Source organism: Pteropus alecto, unplaced genomic scaffold (assembly GCF_000325575.1).
Source record: "Pteropus alecto unplaced genomic scaffold, ASM32557v1 scaffold164, whole genome shotgun sequence".
NCBI classification, from domain to species: domain Eukaryota; kingdom Metazoa; phylum Chordata; class Mammalia; order Chiroptera; family Pteropodidae; genus Pteropus; species Pteropus alecto.
The window spans coordinates 6,643,130-6,661,196 of NW_006439568.1; the positions used below are offsets into that span (position 1 = coordinate 6,643,130).

The 18,067-nt window shown below is 33.3% G+C and overlaps 1 protein-coding gene across 2 annotated transcripts in view; it reads right to left on the reverse strand.

Moving 5' to 3' along the window:
- MTBP (MDM2 binding protein) overlaps window positions 1-18,067 on the reverse strand; it is a 62,679-nt gene that overhangs the window by 28,427 nt on the left and 16,185 nt on the right. Inside the window, exons 11-13 of one of the 2 annotated variants that reach the window (XM_006916585.3) lie at window positions 16,819-16,936; window positions 4,800-4,973; window positions 3,542-3,649 (exon numbers count right to left, since the gene is read on the reverse strand). In XM_006916585.3, coding sequence (XP_006916647.1) covers window positions 3,542-3,649; window positions 4,800-4,973; window positions 16,819-16,936 — 400 coding nt within the window. The remainder of the gene's footprint in view (window positions 1-3,541; window positions 3,650-4,799; window positions 4,974-16,818; window positions 16,937-18,067) is intronic. The other variant, XM_025050095.1, reaches the window with a different exon arrangement.

Here is an 18,067-nt window from a genome sequence, read left to right on the forward strand (position 1 = left end):
GGCTGCCTGTGGAAAAAGACAGAAAGATGGGAGGAGAGGGTAGGCGCTGCTGTTTTCCAGGTCCATTTGAATTTTTAAACTATAACTACGTATTACTTTTATAAAAATATTTCATTTTTGAAACACTTATGGACTGATAACATTTTTTTCTATAATAAAATGGTAAAGTATATATTCATAGGGAATTCAATTCGACAAACATTTATTGAGTGTGTACTATTTGGAAAGTACCATGCTGTGCCCTTAGGCACAGAGGATTAAAGCTCATCACATTGTACTATGTGAGGTCGGCGCATAAATATGACAAGGGAGGAGGCGAGAGGAAAGCAGCCAGTCTTAAGGCTCCACTTTAGACCACCAGCTTTAGGAGAAATGCCCCTGTAAAATCCCACCAACCAGTGTGGCTACTGGTAGGGTCGTTTCAGTTCTGATCCAATAGAAGTAACACACGGTGTCTGCAGGGCAAGAACATTAGTAATGGTAAAGTCAGAGTTGTAATATATGCTGCTTCTATTACATCTTCTTAGTGAGAAAATAAATAGTTTCAATTATTTTCATTCATTGCAACAAAGCTTTTTGTTTTCTGCACAATCTGCTGGGAACCATTCTAAAACAAAAAGTTATCCATGATTTGGTTTCATCTGAAAGATGTACAGTAAGTAATATGCTTCAGAAACTAGCCCTATATTTGTATTAATTATAAAAATATACCTAAATCATGAACCTGACCTCTGCTTATTAAAACTGTCAATTATATTACAATATTGGGCAATCTGGAGAGCAGAGTAAGACTTCCTGTTGACCTTGGTGACTGAGCAATAGAGAGAAAACAGATGAAGTTTAACAGGGTTATGAGCAGGATAATTTACCTAGGCAAAAAATAGTCTCTACACAAATGAGTTTGCACACAGAGTCAGATAAAGAGTTGAAGAAATATAGTGAACTAAAGTCTAAAAACAGATTAGCTAAAAACTATCATTCCTAAAAAAGCTAGTAAAAACCGAGGATTTATTAAAGAAAAATATTTAAAAGTAGAATATCTAAAGAATCAGCAGATTAAGCATGAATCAGGTTTGCACTGGGTGCTATAAATGTTAAAAAGATGTGGAGAGCTCGGAGCAGTGACCGCAATACTGGAACAAAATGACAGCATTGATGTTTCGGTATCTGTTCTGCATCATACTGAACAGTCTTTTATTTAAAAATTGTTCAGCATTCTTAAACTTTTTCTTTAAAAGTCAGTGAAATAAGATTTCCAAAAACAAAAAGTTATAAATTACAAAAAGGGAAAATATAAATTATAAAATTCAAATGTCATTCTAAACAAGAGTATTAGATGCCATTTTTAAAAATAAACTTAGTGAAAATACATGATTCTAAAAACTTAAACCCTAACAGAAGTTTTAATTGACTTTTGTGTTATTTTAAAGAACAAAGTGCCTTAATAATGTGAATCAAGTTTGCACATTTTTGTGCAAACTTTTCCAGTAGCTCTTTTTGCTTCAGTACTACTCAGAGAAAGGACAGGGGGAGATGAAGATAAGCTTCCTCCATGTCTTAATAATTTCGAAAATTCTTGTGGAACAACTTTCTGTTTTTCAGCAAAGAATACACAATCTTCATACTGATATAGAATTGCTGATTTTTTTCCCAAAGAAAGTTGTTTCCATTACATTATTTTTTATCACAAATAACAATTAAAAATATCAGTTTAAGTACTTTTGTATTCATATTTCACTTCTCTGTGAATCAGGTATTCTTACATTGAAAACTTTATTTTACAGTCATTTAACTCTGTCTTTTGAGATATAGGAATTCTGAACGGATACATATTTGTCCCCAAATTTTTAATCCGTTATCAACTCTCTGGGTACTTCCATCATCAATGGGTTAACTGAGTCCTTAATCTTAATCAAGATTTAAAGCTTCAGATTGCAAACTGGCCACTTCCTGGATATGCCCAGAGCTGGTATCTCTAGCAGCTACTAGCCCCAAGGCTTCCATCAACTTCAGGCCTCCTACGTGCCCTTTCCTTTGCCCAGCCCTGTGGCATCCTTACAGCTGCTGCCTGTGTGACAGTTCAGATACTGGTGCTTCTATGTTTTCAGCATCCATTTAGTACTTCCTTTCTCCCTACCTCCAGCAGAGCTTCTGGTCATACCTGCAGGCAGCTATGTCGTTTTAGCTGTTTAGGATGTCCCTTCCCAACCAAGCAGAAGGGATGGCCCTACAAGGGTTAACTCTTCTTACCCAAATGGGAGATGCATCAGCTTCAGAGAGCTGCCTCTTCTTCCACTCTGATAGTCTTTCTGGTTGGAAGGGTAAGAAAGAGAGGCGAAGATAAAAGAGAGGGGAGATGCTGAAGGTACTGAGTTATAAAAAGCTGCAGGAGGTTTATGGCAAGAAATCAGGGCCTGCAGAAGGGTTTAGCAGGGACAGAACAAAGTCAAGAAGTGAGTGAATAACACTGTTGGTCGATGTTTGAAATTAAAGTATTTTATCCACAAAAATAGTAGTATTACAGTATTTCTTTCTTTGTTGGATTCTAACATGTACTATTTTTTACTGAAACTGATTTGTCTTCCTAATTATATTTTCCTTGAGCTACTATCATTTTCATAGTTAAAAAAAAGAAACAAAAAACACAATTGTTGGAGTTCAAAACTACACAATTACCCTGACTTTGTACAACTGAAAAAGTAGGCAAGTCTTATTTTCCACTGAATAAAATAGGCTACTAAATTCAAGATATTTTTAAATGTTTTTAAAGAATGAGAGTTTTTTAATAATGTAGCTACTTAATTCTAATATTTTATCTCTAAAACCAATGAGCCCTCACAATTTGATTTAATTTCTTAGAAATTCTGTCTCAATTTGCTTAAAATAAGTTCATGTTAGATACTAATGGGTGATTATTTATAAAAAAAAAAAATGTTAAGACTCATAACATAGTAATACAGAAAAAAAAGAAACTTAAACCATGACCCTTGAAAAGGTGTTAATTTCTTGAATAAGGAAAAATCCATAATGCCAACTTTACCCAGTATTGGAAATGTGGTTAGTTATTATTAGTAGTCATGATCAAAACTGAAGAATTAATGCTCATGTTAACATTAATTTCTCTGAACTTGCATTTTCTTCTATTTGCAGTCTCTATCCTCCTATGACAACTAAAATATGTATAAAGAGAAATTTTATAAAGAGATATATATTAACCAGAATAAGATTTAGGTATCTTTTCTAGCATACAGTTGATAATGGTCAGATACAAAATTTCCTTGGAGAAATATTTTTATAAAAGTTAACTGATATATGAATAAATAAAAAAATTTATTTATAGAAAAATTTATGAATGTGGTGGGAAAAAAGTTTAGTCTTACTCTACATTACCTCTACAAGAATAAAAATAGTTCTACAAATGAGAGTCATACCTAAAAGACAAAGTATATAAGAAAAAGCGTGGAGATAACAATAACAATGCATTATGTCTGAACAAGTCGACATCCTTACAGGAGAATGAAATGTACAGAGTATTACTTACTCAGACATTCTTTCAAAGCCAAAGCTTGAACATTAACTAACTGCTTCTCTCTCTGTATAAGTTGCTCCCCAGAAAAATGTGGAAGTGACAAGAAGTCAAAAGGAAAGCCTGAGAAACAGAAAAAAATCAGTATAATGTTCTATGACAACAATTAATATTCAGTTCCCCAGAAATGTGTTATTACATAATTAAAATAAAGTCAACTACTCGTCTCTCTTGATCTTGCATATTTCATAATAAATAATAATTATGCTACAGAAAACAAGCATACTAAATTGCTGTACATTTTAAAACTCCGACTTGCTTCTTAAATTGAAGGATTTGGATAGCAGAACAGAATTCTCTCTACCACATTTTCTTCTACAGGCTCAGCTACTGAAACTCCTATGTGAAATACAGATGGGAGTACGGTAGCTTGTCTCTAAAGATGGCCCCCAGTGAACCACATCTGCTTTTCACCCTTCGTGTAGTGCTTCCACAATGAACCCAGGCTGGCCCTAGGAAACCAATAAAGTACGGTAAAAGTGACAGTGAATGGCCTCTAGGCTAGGCCATAGGACAATTGCTCTAAGGGAAGCTGGCAACCATAGAAGAAATCAGACTCCCATGAGACCCTCATGCTGTGAGGAAGCCCAAGCTGGCCATGAAAAAGAAAGTTCACTTTCATCTGTCCCAGCCATCCTAACCCAGGTGCCAAACGTGTGGGTGAAGGGCCACCTTATATACTAAGCCCTGTTGAGTCTTCCAATGACTAGAGCCCCATCTGTGTGTGACTGCACTCCTATGTGAGACTTCAAAATAGAAACATCCAGCTAAGCCCAGTCAACCCACAGGACTACAAGACATAGTCTTTTTAAAGCTAAATTTGGGGTGGTTTGTCACACGGTAAGTAATAAATAACCAAAATGTAGAACTTGGAGAAAAAAGAAAAGATGAGCAATAAAATAGAACAAGATGCTTGAGAGAAATAAAATAAGAAATAAATTATAGAAAAATAAAATGTGTTTAAAGTGAAAAATATTAAGAATTTCCTAGTTGGTACTGAGAGTTGACCTAATAAATTGTACTGGGTATAATATAAAAGGGATTACTTCTCTGTCCTCTAAATTGTTCAAATATGTTATAATATGTCTAAAATAAAACGGTAAATTTGCTAAAAGTGAAACAAAGTTTGGAGATAAGTTCATTAAAAACCACCTAAGTTAATTATATATACAAACGAATATAAAAATGTTTTCCACCTAAAGTTAACACTTACTCAACATGGTGTCTTCTGTCCTTGCTTTCATCTTTCCATGAATTAAACTGAGAGCAAATGAGCCATTGATCTGGTTGGCTGAGTGAATCAGTGTGGCTTTACATTTCCTACTGTCATCACCTTGTAACAAGAGATAATAGCTAGAGTACTCTCCTTTCACTTCAACATCTGGAACTAAACAAAAACAATTGTCTTGCTAAGTAAAAATTCAGCATGTAAAAATTCAGCATGCAATATGGCAGAATCATACATTTGACCCACAGGATATAATGACATGTCTATGTTATTTTAACACAAGCTGTCACCCAATATATTTGGAGCTAGCAGCTGTTCATTAACTGAGAAAGATGTTAAAACAGAGAATCATAACAAGTCAACATCAAGCATAAACATTTTACTTTAAAACAACATGTACTCATTCATTAACTTTTGATGTAGCTCATTAGTATTCCATGATGTTTTTCTTATACAATCACACCCATAATATATCAACTACTATTTCCAGCTTCCATTCTTTAAAGTAGAATAAACTGACCCTTGCAGGCACACACAACTCAACTGGTGGGAGCAGAAGCGTGCCGATGTACTTAAGAGTGACTTTTGCTCTTTGCAGTGGGCACCCATAATGTATTTTACAGAGAGAATGGAGAGTATTCATTAATCTGGCATGCCAGTTATGTGAAGGTCAGCTAAGACAGCATCTAGTATATTTTAAAAACAAATCAAGTGAGGGTTATAGTGAAGGTCGAAGAAAAACTGCGAAGCCTCTGAGATTAAAAATTGAAGCAGAGTCCTTTTTGTTGAAGATGGTGAATTGGACATAAGCATTTATTTTCAGCATCTCCTGAAATTCCATGAAATGAGAATAAAGAGATTTTAAAAATAGCATAAATCTACAAGGACTAATATCTGAGAGAACAGCAGGTAAATTTTGAAAGCAGAAAAGCAGATGAACAATTGGTAACAGACTTCACTCTCTTGACTACTAAGGAAGCTGAGAAAAACAGAGGAGAAAGCTCAGAAGCAAAGTAATTTATACTACAACCCCTGACAAGAGACTCTGGGATGGCCCCAGATGGCACTGGAAGCAAAACGAACAAGAAATAAGACAGGTTGAAAGTCTCTTTGAGAAGCAGCTCAGTTCCACTTCCTGATTCCTCATTCTATTCAAGCAAACAACTATCCTTTCCCTAGCCCAGAAGCTGTTAATTCTCTGGAAAAAGTAAAGCAAGGTATCTCCAGTCTGGGAAGTACAAAACAGAGCTTAGGGTCAGAGTTGATTATCAGTGGATTAAGTAAATGCTTGTATACAGAATATTGGGAGTCAGATAGAAGAATTAAGCCTTCTTTTAGGAATGCAGTCAGTCGTAGAGAAAAGAATCCCAATATCGGGGGTCATCTAATGTGAAGTCATCTAATGTAAAGTAAGGTCTTAAATAGAAACAGACAGCCAAACATTATGGGACCTCAAATATGAAAGCCTCAAGTATGAAAGCCAGATGCCAAAATAACAAACAGAAAAAAAAAGTGACTGCAGAGAAACAAAGAATGTGCAGTAAAAATAAACCACAAAAACACAACCAACAAATCAGACCACTAAAATCCTCAGAAAAGATGTTGCATCTATAAAATAAGAACAGAAATGATAAGAACATTAAAAAGAAGCTCATGGAAATTAAAATTAAGAAAGCAGAAATATATATTTCAATTGAAAGGTTAGAAGATAAAGTTCATGAAATCTATCAGAAAGTAAAGTAAAAAGACTAAGAAATGGAAAATAGGAAAGAAAGAGAGGCAGAGAGTGAGATCCAAACAAGGTGGAACAACATCCAAACAGGAATAACAGAAAAGAGACATTAAAAAATGAAGAAAAGGAAGTTATCAATAAAATAATTATAACATTGTCCCCAATAAAAAGACAAGTTTCCAGGCATGCCAAGGGCCAACAAGGAACATCGTCATGAAAACTTAGAAGACTAGGAACAAGTAGATTCTACAAAATTCCAGAGGAAATCTAGGTTTCTTATAAAAAATCAAGAGTAAAAGAATGGCACTAAAATTCTAAACAATATCACTAAAAGTTGGAAGACAATGGAGCAATGACTTCAAAATTCCACTAGAAAAAATGTTCTCCAGCCTAGAATGCTAAATTAAAGTGAGAGGGTAGGATAAAAACATTTTTGGGCACAGAGGGTTTCGAAAATTTTCCTCCTATGAGCCCTTTCACAGGAAGATTTTAGACAATTTTAGAGATTTTTACTCCCACCCAAATGGGGTAGTAAATGAAGAAACAGGAATAATAAAGGATCCAAGGAACCAACAAATGAAATTTCCATGATGATGAAAAGATAGTTTCTGACCCAAAACTATGCAACAAATCTAGAGAGTAAAACCAATCGATTTGAATTAGACAGATCATAAAGATCTGGAAGAGATTTCTTGAATGTACTGTAAGGAGTTTCACAACTGGGAGAAGGCTTTGGGGTTGAATACTTTAAAAAAAGGTAGAAGAAAAAGAAGAGAAGAATCATTAATTCCAGGTAAAACAAAATACTATACAGGAAAGGAAAATAAGATATGCTACATGGCTCAACTGTGAATACTGATTCCATAAGCTTTAATAACTAAAACAATAAATATCAATCTGAAATTATTATATTATCATTCTGAGAGAATACGGAAATGAGAAGAATGTATGTCATAAGGACAAAGGAATGAAAGAGAATTCATACTTCCCAGTTTGAACACTTAATACAAAGCTACAGTAATCAAGACAGTGAGGCACTTGTATAAGGATGGATAGACATAATAGAACAGAGTTGACAGTCCAGAAATACACCATTACATTTACAGTCAAGTAGTTTTCAACAAAGGTATCAAGAAAATTCGATGAAGAAAGAATAGTCTTACAAACAAATGATCTTGGGACAACTGGACATTCCCATGCAAAAGAATGAAGTTGGCCCCTGCCCCGCTACCCCACAATAAATACAAAAATTAATTCAAAATGGATCACAGACATAAATGTAAAAGCTAAAATGTTAAAACTTTTTGAAGAAAACACAGCATAAATCTTCATCACCATGGATGAGGCAATGGTTTGTTAAATGTGACACCAGAGCACAAGGAATAAAAGAAAAAAATAAAAAATTGGATTTCATCAAAATTAAAAACTTTCATGCTTCAAAGTATACCGTCAGAGACTGAGAAATCAACCCGCTATGGACTTTCGTGATAATGATGTGTCAATGGAGGTTCATCAATTGTAACAATTTACCATACCACTCTGGTGCAGGATGTTGGTGACGGGGGATGTTGCATATGTGTGGGGACATGGGCTATTTGAATGTACTTTCCACTCAATTGTGCTATGTACCTAAAGCTCCTCTAAAAATTTATTTATTTTTTTAAAACAAAGCTATCCATATGATAAGGCTACTGGGTAAAAGATCTGAATAAACATTCCACCAAAGATATACAAGAGTAGCCAATAAGTACGTGAAGAGATGTTCAACTTCATTAGCTAATATGATCATGTAAATCAAAACCACGATACCACTTCATGTCCCTTGGGTAGTTATATCAAAAGTACAGATAATAACAAGTGTTGATGAGGATACTGAGAAACTGGAACCCTCATAAATTTCTGGTGGAAATATAAAATGGTGCAGCCACTTTAGAAAACAGTTTGGCAGCTCCTCAAAAAGTTAAACACTTTGTTATCATAGGACCCAGTAATTCTGCTCCTAGGTTATACCCAAAATAATTTTAAACATATGTTCACCAAAAAAGTACATGAATATTCATAGCAGCATTATTTATAATAGCCCAAAACTGTCAACAGCTCAAATGTCCATCAATTGATGTGAATAAATACGATGTGGTATATCCAAATGACAGAGGATTATTCAGCAATAAGAAGGAATGAAGTACTGGTATGTACTACAACACGGATGAACTTGCAAACATTATGGCGCGTGAAAGAAGCCAGTCATTAAAGACTACACACTGTATGATGACATTTATATGAAATGTCCAGAACAAACAAATAGATACAGAAATAGATGGTGGTTGCCTAAGGGCTGGGAGAGGCAGGTGATGGAAAAGGGGAGTAACTACAAATGGGTCTTAAACTGCTTTTGGGGTAGATTAAAATGTCCTAAAAGTGACTGTGGTGATGGCTGCACAGCTTTGTGAATGGACTAAAAACCATGAAATCGTATGCTTTAAATGGGTGAATTGTTTAATTGGTGAATTATATCTCAACAAAGCTCTTTTTTAAAATTTATAATTATCTTAGGAATGTAAGGTTCTGATCAAACAAATAAAGTTCTTAGCATTTTGGGATATATATATATATATATACATACACATAAAATATATATTTATATATGTATGTATATGTATTTATACAAATAAACACTGAGAAAAAAATCTACTGTAAGTTTATTATAATAGTTTATGCACAGGAGCATACTGTGGGTTAAAGTCTATCCCCCAAAAAAGTACAAAAATAAATTAGCTTGCAATAGAGACATTAATTCTATTCATGAACATCAATTTTAGAAAAGGAATTTAAGTAAAGGTTATTAGAAAGGAAAAACAGTTGTTACCAGTTGTATTTAAAACTAAGGTGTGCCAAGAGTTACAGTGATCTTAATTCATTTACCAATTTAGCACTTTGCCAACTCAAGATATGTTTCTCTTCAATCTATGACATCTTTTTCACATTATTTAAATCTCATCACTTTTATGAGCACTTTAATCACTGTAGGCTATAATTATAAACTTGTTTTCCTCAAAAGAAAAATATTTATTTTAAAGAACTCCCCTAACCATAATGACTATGTAGTCATTTAAAAATGTTTCAGATTTAGCAGGTGTTAGTTGAAGACTTATTAAATAATTTTTATGTAAATACACAGAGTAACAGATTCACAATTAGCATAGTTATTCAATTCTTATAGCTCTTCCTATAGTCATCCTCATTTTCTAGCCAAGGAATTAAAGCCTTAAGGCACTGATGCTCAATCCTTTTTCTGCCTCAAAGCATCTGAAAAAGACTCTTCAGTAACAGTGGCTCACTAGCATAGAGCTGAAGAGAACACATCTAGGACATAGGTTAGGGGTCCCGGATGCTCATCTGCAACACCTGGGCTCTGTTAGCACTTCAAAGGCCTTGGTTTCCCCAGATTTAATTGCTCTCAGGTAGGGTCCACTTGATTTTCTTTTCTGATAACTGTCATGGTGGTTCTAATTCGATTTGGTTTTAAGAATCGAAGTGGGGAAGAAAAACCCTGCATTTAGGTCAGGTCTTCAGGAGTGGGGAAGAAAAACCCTGCATTTAGGTCAGGTCTTCAGGTGATTCTTAATAAAAAAAAAAGTTTTAATGAGGTATAATTTACACATATATGTACATATGTACATATACATAAAAGTCTAAATTGGATTGATTTAAGGAAACTATACAACTGTGCATCCATCACTTTAATCCAGTTTTGGAAAACTTTCATTATTTCTTTGCAGTCAATCTCCCCTCCTACTCATGGCCTCAGGCAACACTGATTTGCTGTCTCCCTCTGCCTTTTATAAAAATTTCACATAAATGAAATCATGTAAAAATAGTCTTTTAAGCTTGACTTTAGAAACTTAGCATATTTAGTTATACCCAGAACTTTCCATGCCTTTTTATTGCTGAGGACTATTCCACTGTATAGACAAAACAAACTGCTTATCTAGTCACCAGTTGATGAATATTTGCAGTTTCTAATTCTTAGCTATTACAAATACTGATTTTATAATTAGTTGCTTGCAAGCGTTTGTATTAACATATGTTCTCATTCTTATGGATAAATACCTAGGAGTGGAAGTATTGGGCTGTGTAGTTAAGTGTAACTGCCAAACTGTTTTCCATAGTAACTGTATCATTTTACATCCCCGCCAATAATGTGTGAGGTTTGCAGTTTCTCCATATCCTCATGAACATTTGATAGTCACTGTTCTCAATAACAGCCATTCTAGTGAGTTTTTATAGAACCGCACTGTGGTTTTAATTTGCATTTCCCTAAAGACTAATGATGTGAGCATCTTTCATGTGCTTTATTAGCTATTCGTGTATCTTTAGTGAAGTGTCTTTCAACGTTTTACCCACTTATTAATTGAGTTGTCTCCTGACTATTGAGTTGTAAGAATTTTATACACACAAACACACATAGCTGTTAGCTATATAATTAGTAGTTTTTCTTAGTAGCCTTTAAAATTTTTTAACGGTATTTTTCAAAAAGTAGACAATTTTAATTGTGGTGACTTTATAGATTTCTTTTTTTATAGATCATTCTTTTGGTGTATGTTTTTTACAGAGGTTTTACAGTTTTAGTGCTTACATTTAGATATATGATCCATTTTAAGTTAATTTCTATATGACAGTTATACACACGCACACACATACTTTTTTACAAATGGATATCTTAATAACACTGAGTTTTCCAATTTACGAACATGGCGTCCCTCTCCACTTACTTACGCCTCCTTTAATTCTCAGTGATGTTTTGTCATTTTCAGTGCACATGCCTTGCTGTTCTTTCGTTAGTTATAGTCCTCAATATTTTATTCATTGACTTCTGGTCTAATTTCCTTCCTTCTACTTACTTGGATTTAGTCTTCTAGTTTCTTGAGGTTGTTTAGATTATGGATTTTAGATCTTTCTTCCACCCTAAGATAAGCATTTAACATCCTCTTAGTACTGCTTTAGCTGCTTCCCATAAATTTATGTTTTGTTTTTATTTTCATCCAGTTATAACTATTTTATTATTTCCCTGTTGATTTCTTCTTTGACCTGTGGGTTATTTAGCAGTGTGCTATTTAATTTCCAAATATTTAAAGCATTTCTCAGATTTTTGTTGTTCATTTATAATTTAATTCCACTGTAGCTGGAGACCATATTGTGCATTATTTCTATCCATTTAAATTTACTGAGCCTCATTTAATGGCCTAACATATACATTGTCTCTCCTGAAGAATGTTCTATACATCTTTGAAAAAAATGATTATGTTGTTGAATGCTGTGCTCAGTAAAAGTTAGTACAGCGAAGTTGTTTAATACTGGTGACTGCTACATCCCTAATACCTAGACTAATAGCCTGAATACAGCAGGCACGCAATAAATGTTTGCTGACTGAGAGAATACTATAATATGTCAATACTATGTCACTGAAATCTCTTTCAAAATCTTTATCAGAGTCCTTTACCTTTTCTTAATATAGAAATTATTTATAGATCAGTCACACTGTGTCATTTTAACCTTATTAGTTTCAGCTCACTATTCTGAAACACTTTTATCTTACTGATTTGAGATGAGGTATATGCTTCATCAATTCAAGACATTTCATCAGTTCTTATTAGTCTAGTCCTTTTTAAAATATTTTTATTAGAAGACTTGTCTGTCAACAAAATAAGATATTTTTTTCCCAAGAGTACCTTTAAAATGTTTCCCTTCAAAAGAATTCCATTTTTTTTTTTAAAATGAGGCAACAATAAACTCAGAAAAGTAAAACTGTCATAGATGGCCTATAAATGCCTTCAGACTTGGGTGAAAATTCTGATTTCACCTTGTGACATTAGGGACATTTCTTGATTTCTCCATATCTTACCTTTTCATTTGTAATATAAAGTTAGGCAATGATCAACATCCAATTTTTTGCCAATTTCATAAAACTTCTCTGTGAACATATGGTGAGCCAGGCATTTTTAATTATACAACTGGCTTTACAATACAAGTTTTAAATATAGAAGTCTTTCTTCGGAAATGTAATAGGGTTTAGTCCATTGCATTGGTTCATACAGTTCTTTTGCATTTTTCCCAGTATCATAACAGTTTCTGGGTCTTTCGCCAAAAATCACTTTGAAAAAAATCATTCTTTTACTACTCTTAATTTAAGCAAACTTTAATAGGGCATTGTTTTTCTATTTTAGGTCAAACCATATGAAATTGCTGATATTTAATCATTTCTGATATATAAATAAAGCAATAACATGTGGTTTAAGCTAATATATATTTATGTATTTTATTCCATCAAGGGATGCTATATTAGACCTAAGGAACTGATAAAAACTAGGGCACAAATTTCAGTTCACATTGCATGGATGAAGTTCATTAAATTTTTTCTTTACTTTTCCAGAAAGCAGTTATTACTATCTAAAAAAATATATTTCATCTATTATTTAAAAAATATTTTTGAATACCTAGTATCAGACACTATTCTAGGCACTGAAAATAAAACAATGAATTAAAGTAAAAAATTTCATCTTGTTTCTTCTCACTTCCAGTGAAAGAAACAGACACACTTATTATATTAGCAATAAGTACTAAGAAGAAAAAAATAAAGCTGGGAAGATGATATAATGTCAGAAGAACAGCTTAATTTTAGAAGGTATCTAAAATTAGGTCCTGAATGAGAAAATGACTTCTAAGTAAAGCCACCCCCCCAACTGAGAGACCTAATCACAGGACTATCTGGGGGAAGAACTAAAGCTATTTTCTCCGCTATCATGTAAACGCCCTGAGAGCAAGGACTTTTATTCTATGTACTGCTGGCCCAACATATGAAACAGGGCCAAGTATATCATAGGTGTTCAATAAAAATATCTGCTGAAAAACTGAATATTTAATGCATATACAAACAAATATGCATAAATGCTTACATGCACACACTCTGAGTTTTTACCATAGATTTTAGCATAACAACCTTTGGACACCTCGTTTTTTTCATCTAATATCCCTTCGGGATTGTTTCTAGTTGGTTGCTACTAAATACAATGTTATAGTAAGATTTAAATTACTTCTCAATATCTATTTTCAATATTACGCTATAAATTCCAAAAGAGGAATTACTCATCATTAATCCCCAGATTATAGCAATATGCCAGATACATAGTATCTACTCAATCTTCAAAAAAATGAAGGAAAGGTATAATTGATAGAATGGATGATAAGATCATAAAGGAATAAAACCAGGGAGTAGTTTAAGAAAATAGTATAAAGTTTAATTTGGAACATAGGGAACATGTAGGGCAATAGTAGAGAGCAGCTGGGCATAATTCAGGAGGTTATATGAAAATAGTTTTGATTTCGGAGGCTGATCTGCTAGTTGATACTGATTTAGATAGTGAGAAAGGCTGGCTCTTGGTAGTGGCACTATGAGTGGCATATGAAGTTTTCTTATATAAAAGCTTTTAAAATTTTTATAATAGCTAAAACTTGGCTACTCCTTTTATAAAAGGAATCTCATCAATGGGATATATTAAGAATTTCTCCTACAGAAACAGTTATGAGTAGAACAGACTTTATTATCAACTGCCCAATTTGATTTTGTTTCTACTTCTAAGATAAAAAAAAACAAAACTGTAAAGTGTCCGCTTAATCAGCCCTTTATGATATAGCCTAATTAGCAATCAACAATCTGGCTTAGAAGATTATTATGTGACATATGTCTCATTACTATTCAGAAGTTACCAAAATTAATCCTGAAATTTCAAGTGGTTATAATTTTAAAACCTCAAATTAAGCCACACAGTAAGGTATTTTCTTAGAGTTGTAATGAACTCATAAAACACACACACACACACACACACACACACAACTAAATTAAGAATAAGTTCTAAATCAGTAAATTACCTTGGAAAAAGTTACAACAGAAAAAATAAATAATAGGCTGCCCAGAGTACACTCAATTTTAGTTAGGAAATGTTAATGTTCAATTCATTTTAATAAGTTTTAATATATGTAACATTGAGAAATAGATAAATATTATCCCATGATTTAATGCAGTATAAGTGAAACTGACTCTGATGCAGTACAAGTGAAACTGACCCCAGCAAATCTATTTCTGACTTTGAGCATCTGTCAAAATCATCAGGTAAACATTTATTCCTTGTGAGGCGCTGAGAAGGGTTAAAGCTGCATGTTTTCATGCATTAGCAGTGCAATAATCTGTATTAACAATATCTCTTCCTCCAGGAAGCCTTCCTGAATTCTTAAGGCTATGTTAGGTCATACACTTCACCTTCACACTGCCGGCTAAACAGATTTATAATGATTTTCCATAGCGCCTTCCTCGTTTGACTATAAATTTCCCAAACAAATAAAAACATGCATGTACTTTCTCAAGTGCAGTGACCCAGTTTGACTTCGCTTTATTTCCTACACTTTGCACCATACTCTTTATCATGTCATAAATGATATTTGGACGTTGATGTTAACGATTATAACTCTCTAGGGTCTTCTGTCTACCATTAACTAAATCATTTCCTAACTTTTCCTCCACTTATATCTTAAATTCAGGTATCTCTAAGAACCCTGTCCTTAGCGCTCTTCTCCAGGCACGTCTGTATGGGTTTTTTCCAACCACTCCTAAGGCTTCGACTGTTACCTGTATATACCAACGGTAGGCTTTTACTTTGGTGGCTTCCCAGCATTCACACTCTTACATAGTCACCTCTCCCTTGAATCTAGGTCATTCTTGTGAGGAGCTTTAAATAATAGAATCCAACAGAAGTGACACTGGGCCAATTCTGGGACTGCCTTAAAAAGTCCTGGCAGCTTTGACTTTGCACATTTTGGAGTCTTGAGGCACCAGGTAAAACTTCCTGCTGCAGAGATCGCATGAAGAAACCACACAAGGAAAGGCTCTGGGACCACACGGAGAGAGAAACACAGCTGTTCTTGCTGTGTCTGGCGAGACGGGTAGAAGACCCTCCCAGCCGAACCTACCTCAGATTGTAGAACTCTGAGCAAACAGTATTTGCTCTTTTAAGCCACTTAACTTTAGGGTAGTTTGTTTTAAAATAGATAAACAAAATAGCTGGTCAACTTGAAATCTAAATCTCCAGCCCTGACCACTCTCTAGAGATATAAATCTAAATTTCAAACTCTATAGATTAAAATGTCCACATAGATATTATCTGTATTTCAAATTCAACATTAAAATGGGTTTCAGTTCCTCACCTATTTCCCATATGTAGGCCACTGATTGTAAAATTGTATTTCTAAGGACACTGGGGTATTTCTAGAGATTTCTTCTAGAACGATCCAGGTAGATATACCTCGATTCCAATTCTTTAGTCCCATCATATCGTGGGTCACAAAAACTAACTGTAAGCTCAAAAATAATTTAAACAAATTATTGTCCGATTTAGAAAAAGAATTTACACTGAAGCAAACTATAAAGAAACACACTTTAGCTATGTGGCTATGGGCGAGTAACTAAAAATCTGAGCTTCATAATTACCTTATAAAAAACTAAGGTTTGGATTTAAATAATCTGATTATAACAGAAATTAAGGTTTCATTTTTACAATGGAATCTTGACTGTAACAGATTATTAGAGAAGCAACGCAATGTCCTGATTAAGAGCACAGAGCCTGGGTTCAAATCCTTGGAGAAGTTACAGAGCTATTAACTGGTGGAGCCAGTTATAAGAGTTCTCCACTTCAAGAGTCTGCCAGTTATAATAGTTCTCCAACTTCTCCAAGCCCCAAATTCATCAGCTGTTAAATGAGCAAAAAATAAGTTTATAGGGCTACTATAAAAATTAAATGGATCAAAATTTCTAAAGTACTTAGAACGCTGTATAGCATATAATTAAGCTGTGAAATAAGTTCTACTAATTTCTTCGGAAAACAGTAATCACAACTTTGTTTTTTAATATACCATATAATAAATTAACCACTTCATTTTTACAAATTGTATTCCTGAACTATCTCTAAGAAATCCATGTTCAATAAAATTAACTATCTAATTAACTAAAAGTTCTGCCTTTAGTTCTGCCTTATTTTTTAATAAGGTTGATATATTTTATGTTACAGTAGGATGTTAGAGATAATAAAAAAAATCTTAAAATGATGTGGGTCCTTCTTAATCGGTAGTAATATTTTCTCATAAAGAAATATTATCTCCATTTCGAATTTAAAAAATACATATCTATGTTGTACCATTAAAACCACTTAGAGATTTACTACTTACCACTGATTGTCTTAGGCTTTTTAGCTACATACTCTTTCCATTTTCTTGAGCTGAGTTGGTTGGGAGGTGGAATAAGTATGTTACTGACAGTACATGGCAATACAAAAAGAGCACCAACCTGGATAAAGCAGAAAATATTTTTAGTGACTACACATTGAGAGTAATTCTTAAATAGTATCATCTGGCAATTTTCCACTCATATTTCACCTATAAAACATGCATGTAGTAATGCTCTCTCCCAAAACACCCACTATAAAAACTAAAAAACAAAAACAAAAACAAACAAACAAAAAACCAGACAATAAAAATACAGAATGTTCTTCAAAACTATACACATCCCGTTTCCATTGGGTTATCTATCTCCAAAACCTTGTTACTCACGATATTTGCTTCAAGTTCAGGTTATGAATGTAATTTATTTGTATATCTGCAAACTAATGAGAGGCCAGGGATTCTATCATCAAAAGATTCTGTCATACTAAGCCATAATTTTATAACCGTTTGATTAGATAAATTACCATTCTGGCATCAAAATTAGAATAATTTGGAAGGCAATTTCAAAATTTTTGTTCCTAGAAATCAGAGATTTAATGTTAACAGGTATAACGTGCAGAGAAACCATGAATCATACGCCAGATGAACAGCAGCTTCTGACTGATTTATGAGCAAACTCAATTCATTCATCTCTGTATTCCCAGAGCTCGGCATACAGATGTTTATTAAATATTTGTCTCCAAAAAACTACCATAATATATTTAAATTATCAGTTTGACTAAGTACTGAATAAATCAAAGTGCAACTCTGAAAGCAACATTTTGTCAGTTATTTTACAACATAATCTACAAGTCAGCACATCCCAATAAATATCTTTTGAAAAAAAAACAACAAAACTTTGCGGAAATTTAGGCAGAGCATTTGCCAAAGAGCTCAAATCCAACACAAAATCTCTTTTAATTGTCCTACGTAGGTGGGAGGGTTGCATGAGATATGTGATACTAAATACATTAGTGTACTAGTTTTATTGCTATTTATTACTTTTACTGATGTATTCTTAATTAATAGATAAGAAAATAAGTATATTAGAAGAAAAATAAAAATGGTAAAATTAAATATGGTAATTTTTCTTTATTATTATAGTTATAAACTTTTTTAAAATTTAAAGTCAAATTATTCTACATAGTTGAGCATTAGACATTAAAAATAAAAATATTTAGCAATGGAAAATAATTCTTAAGTATAAAATATACAT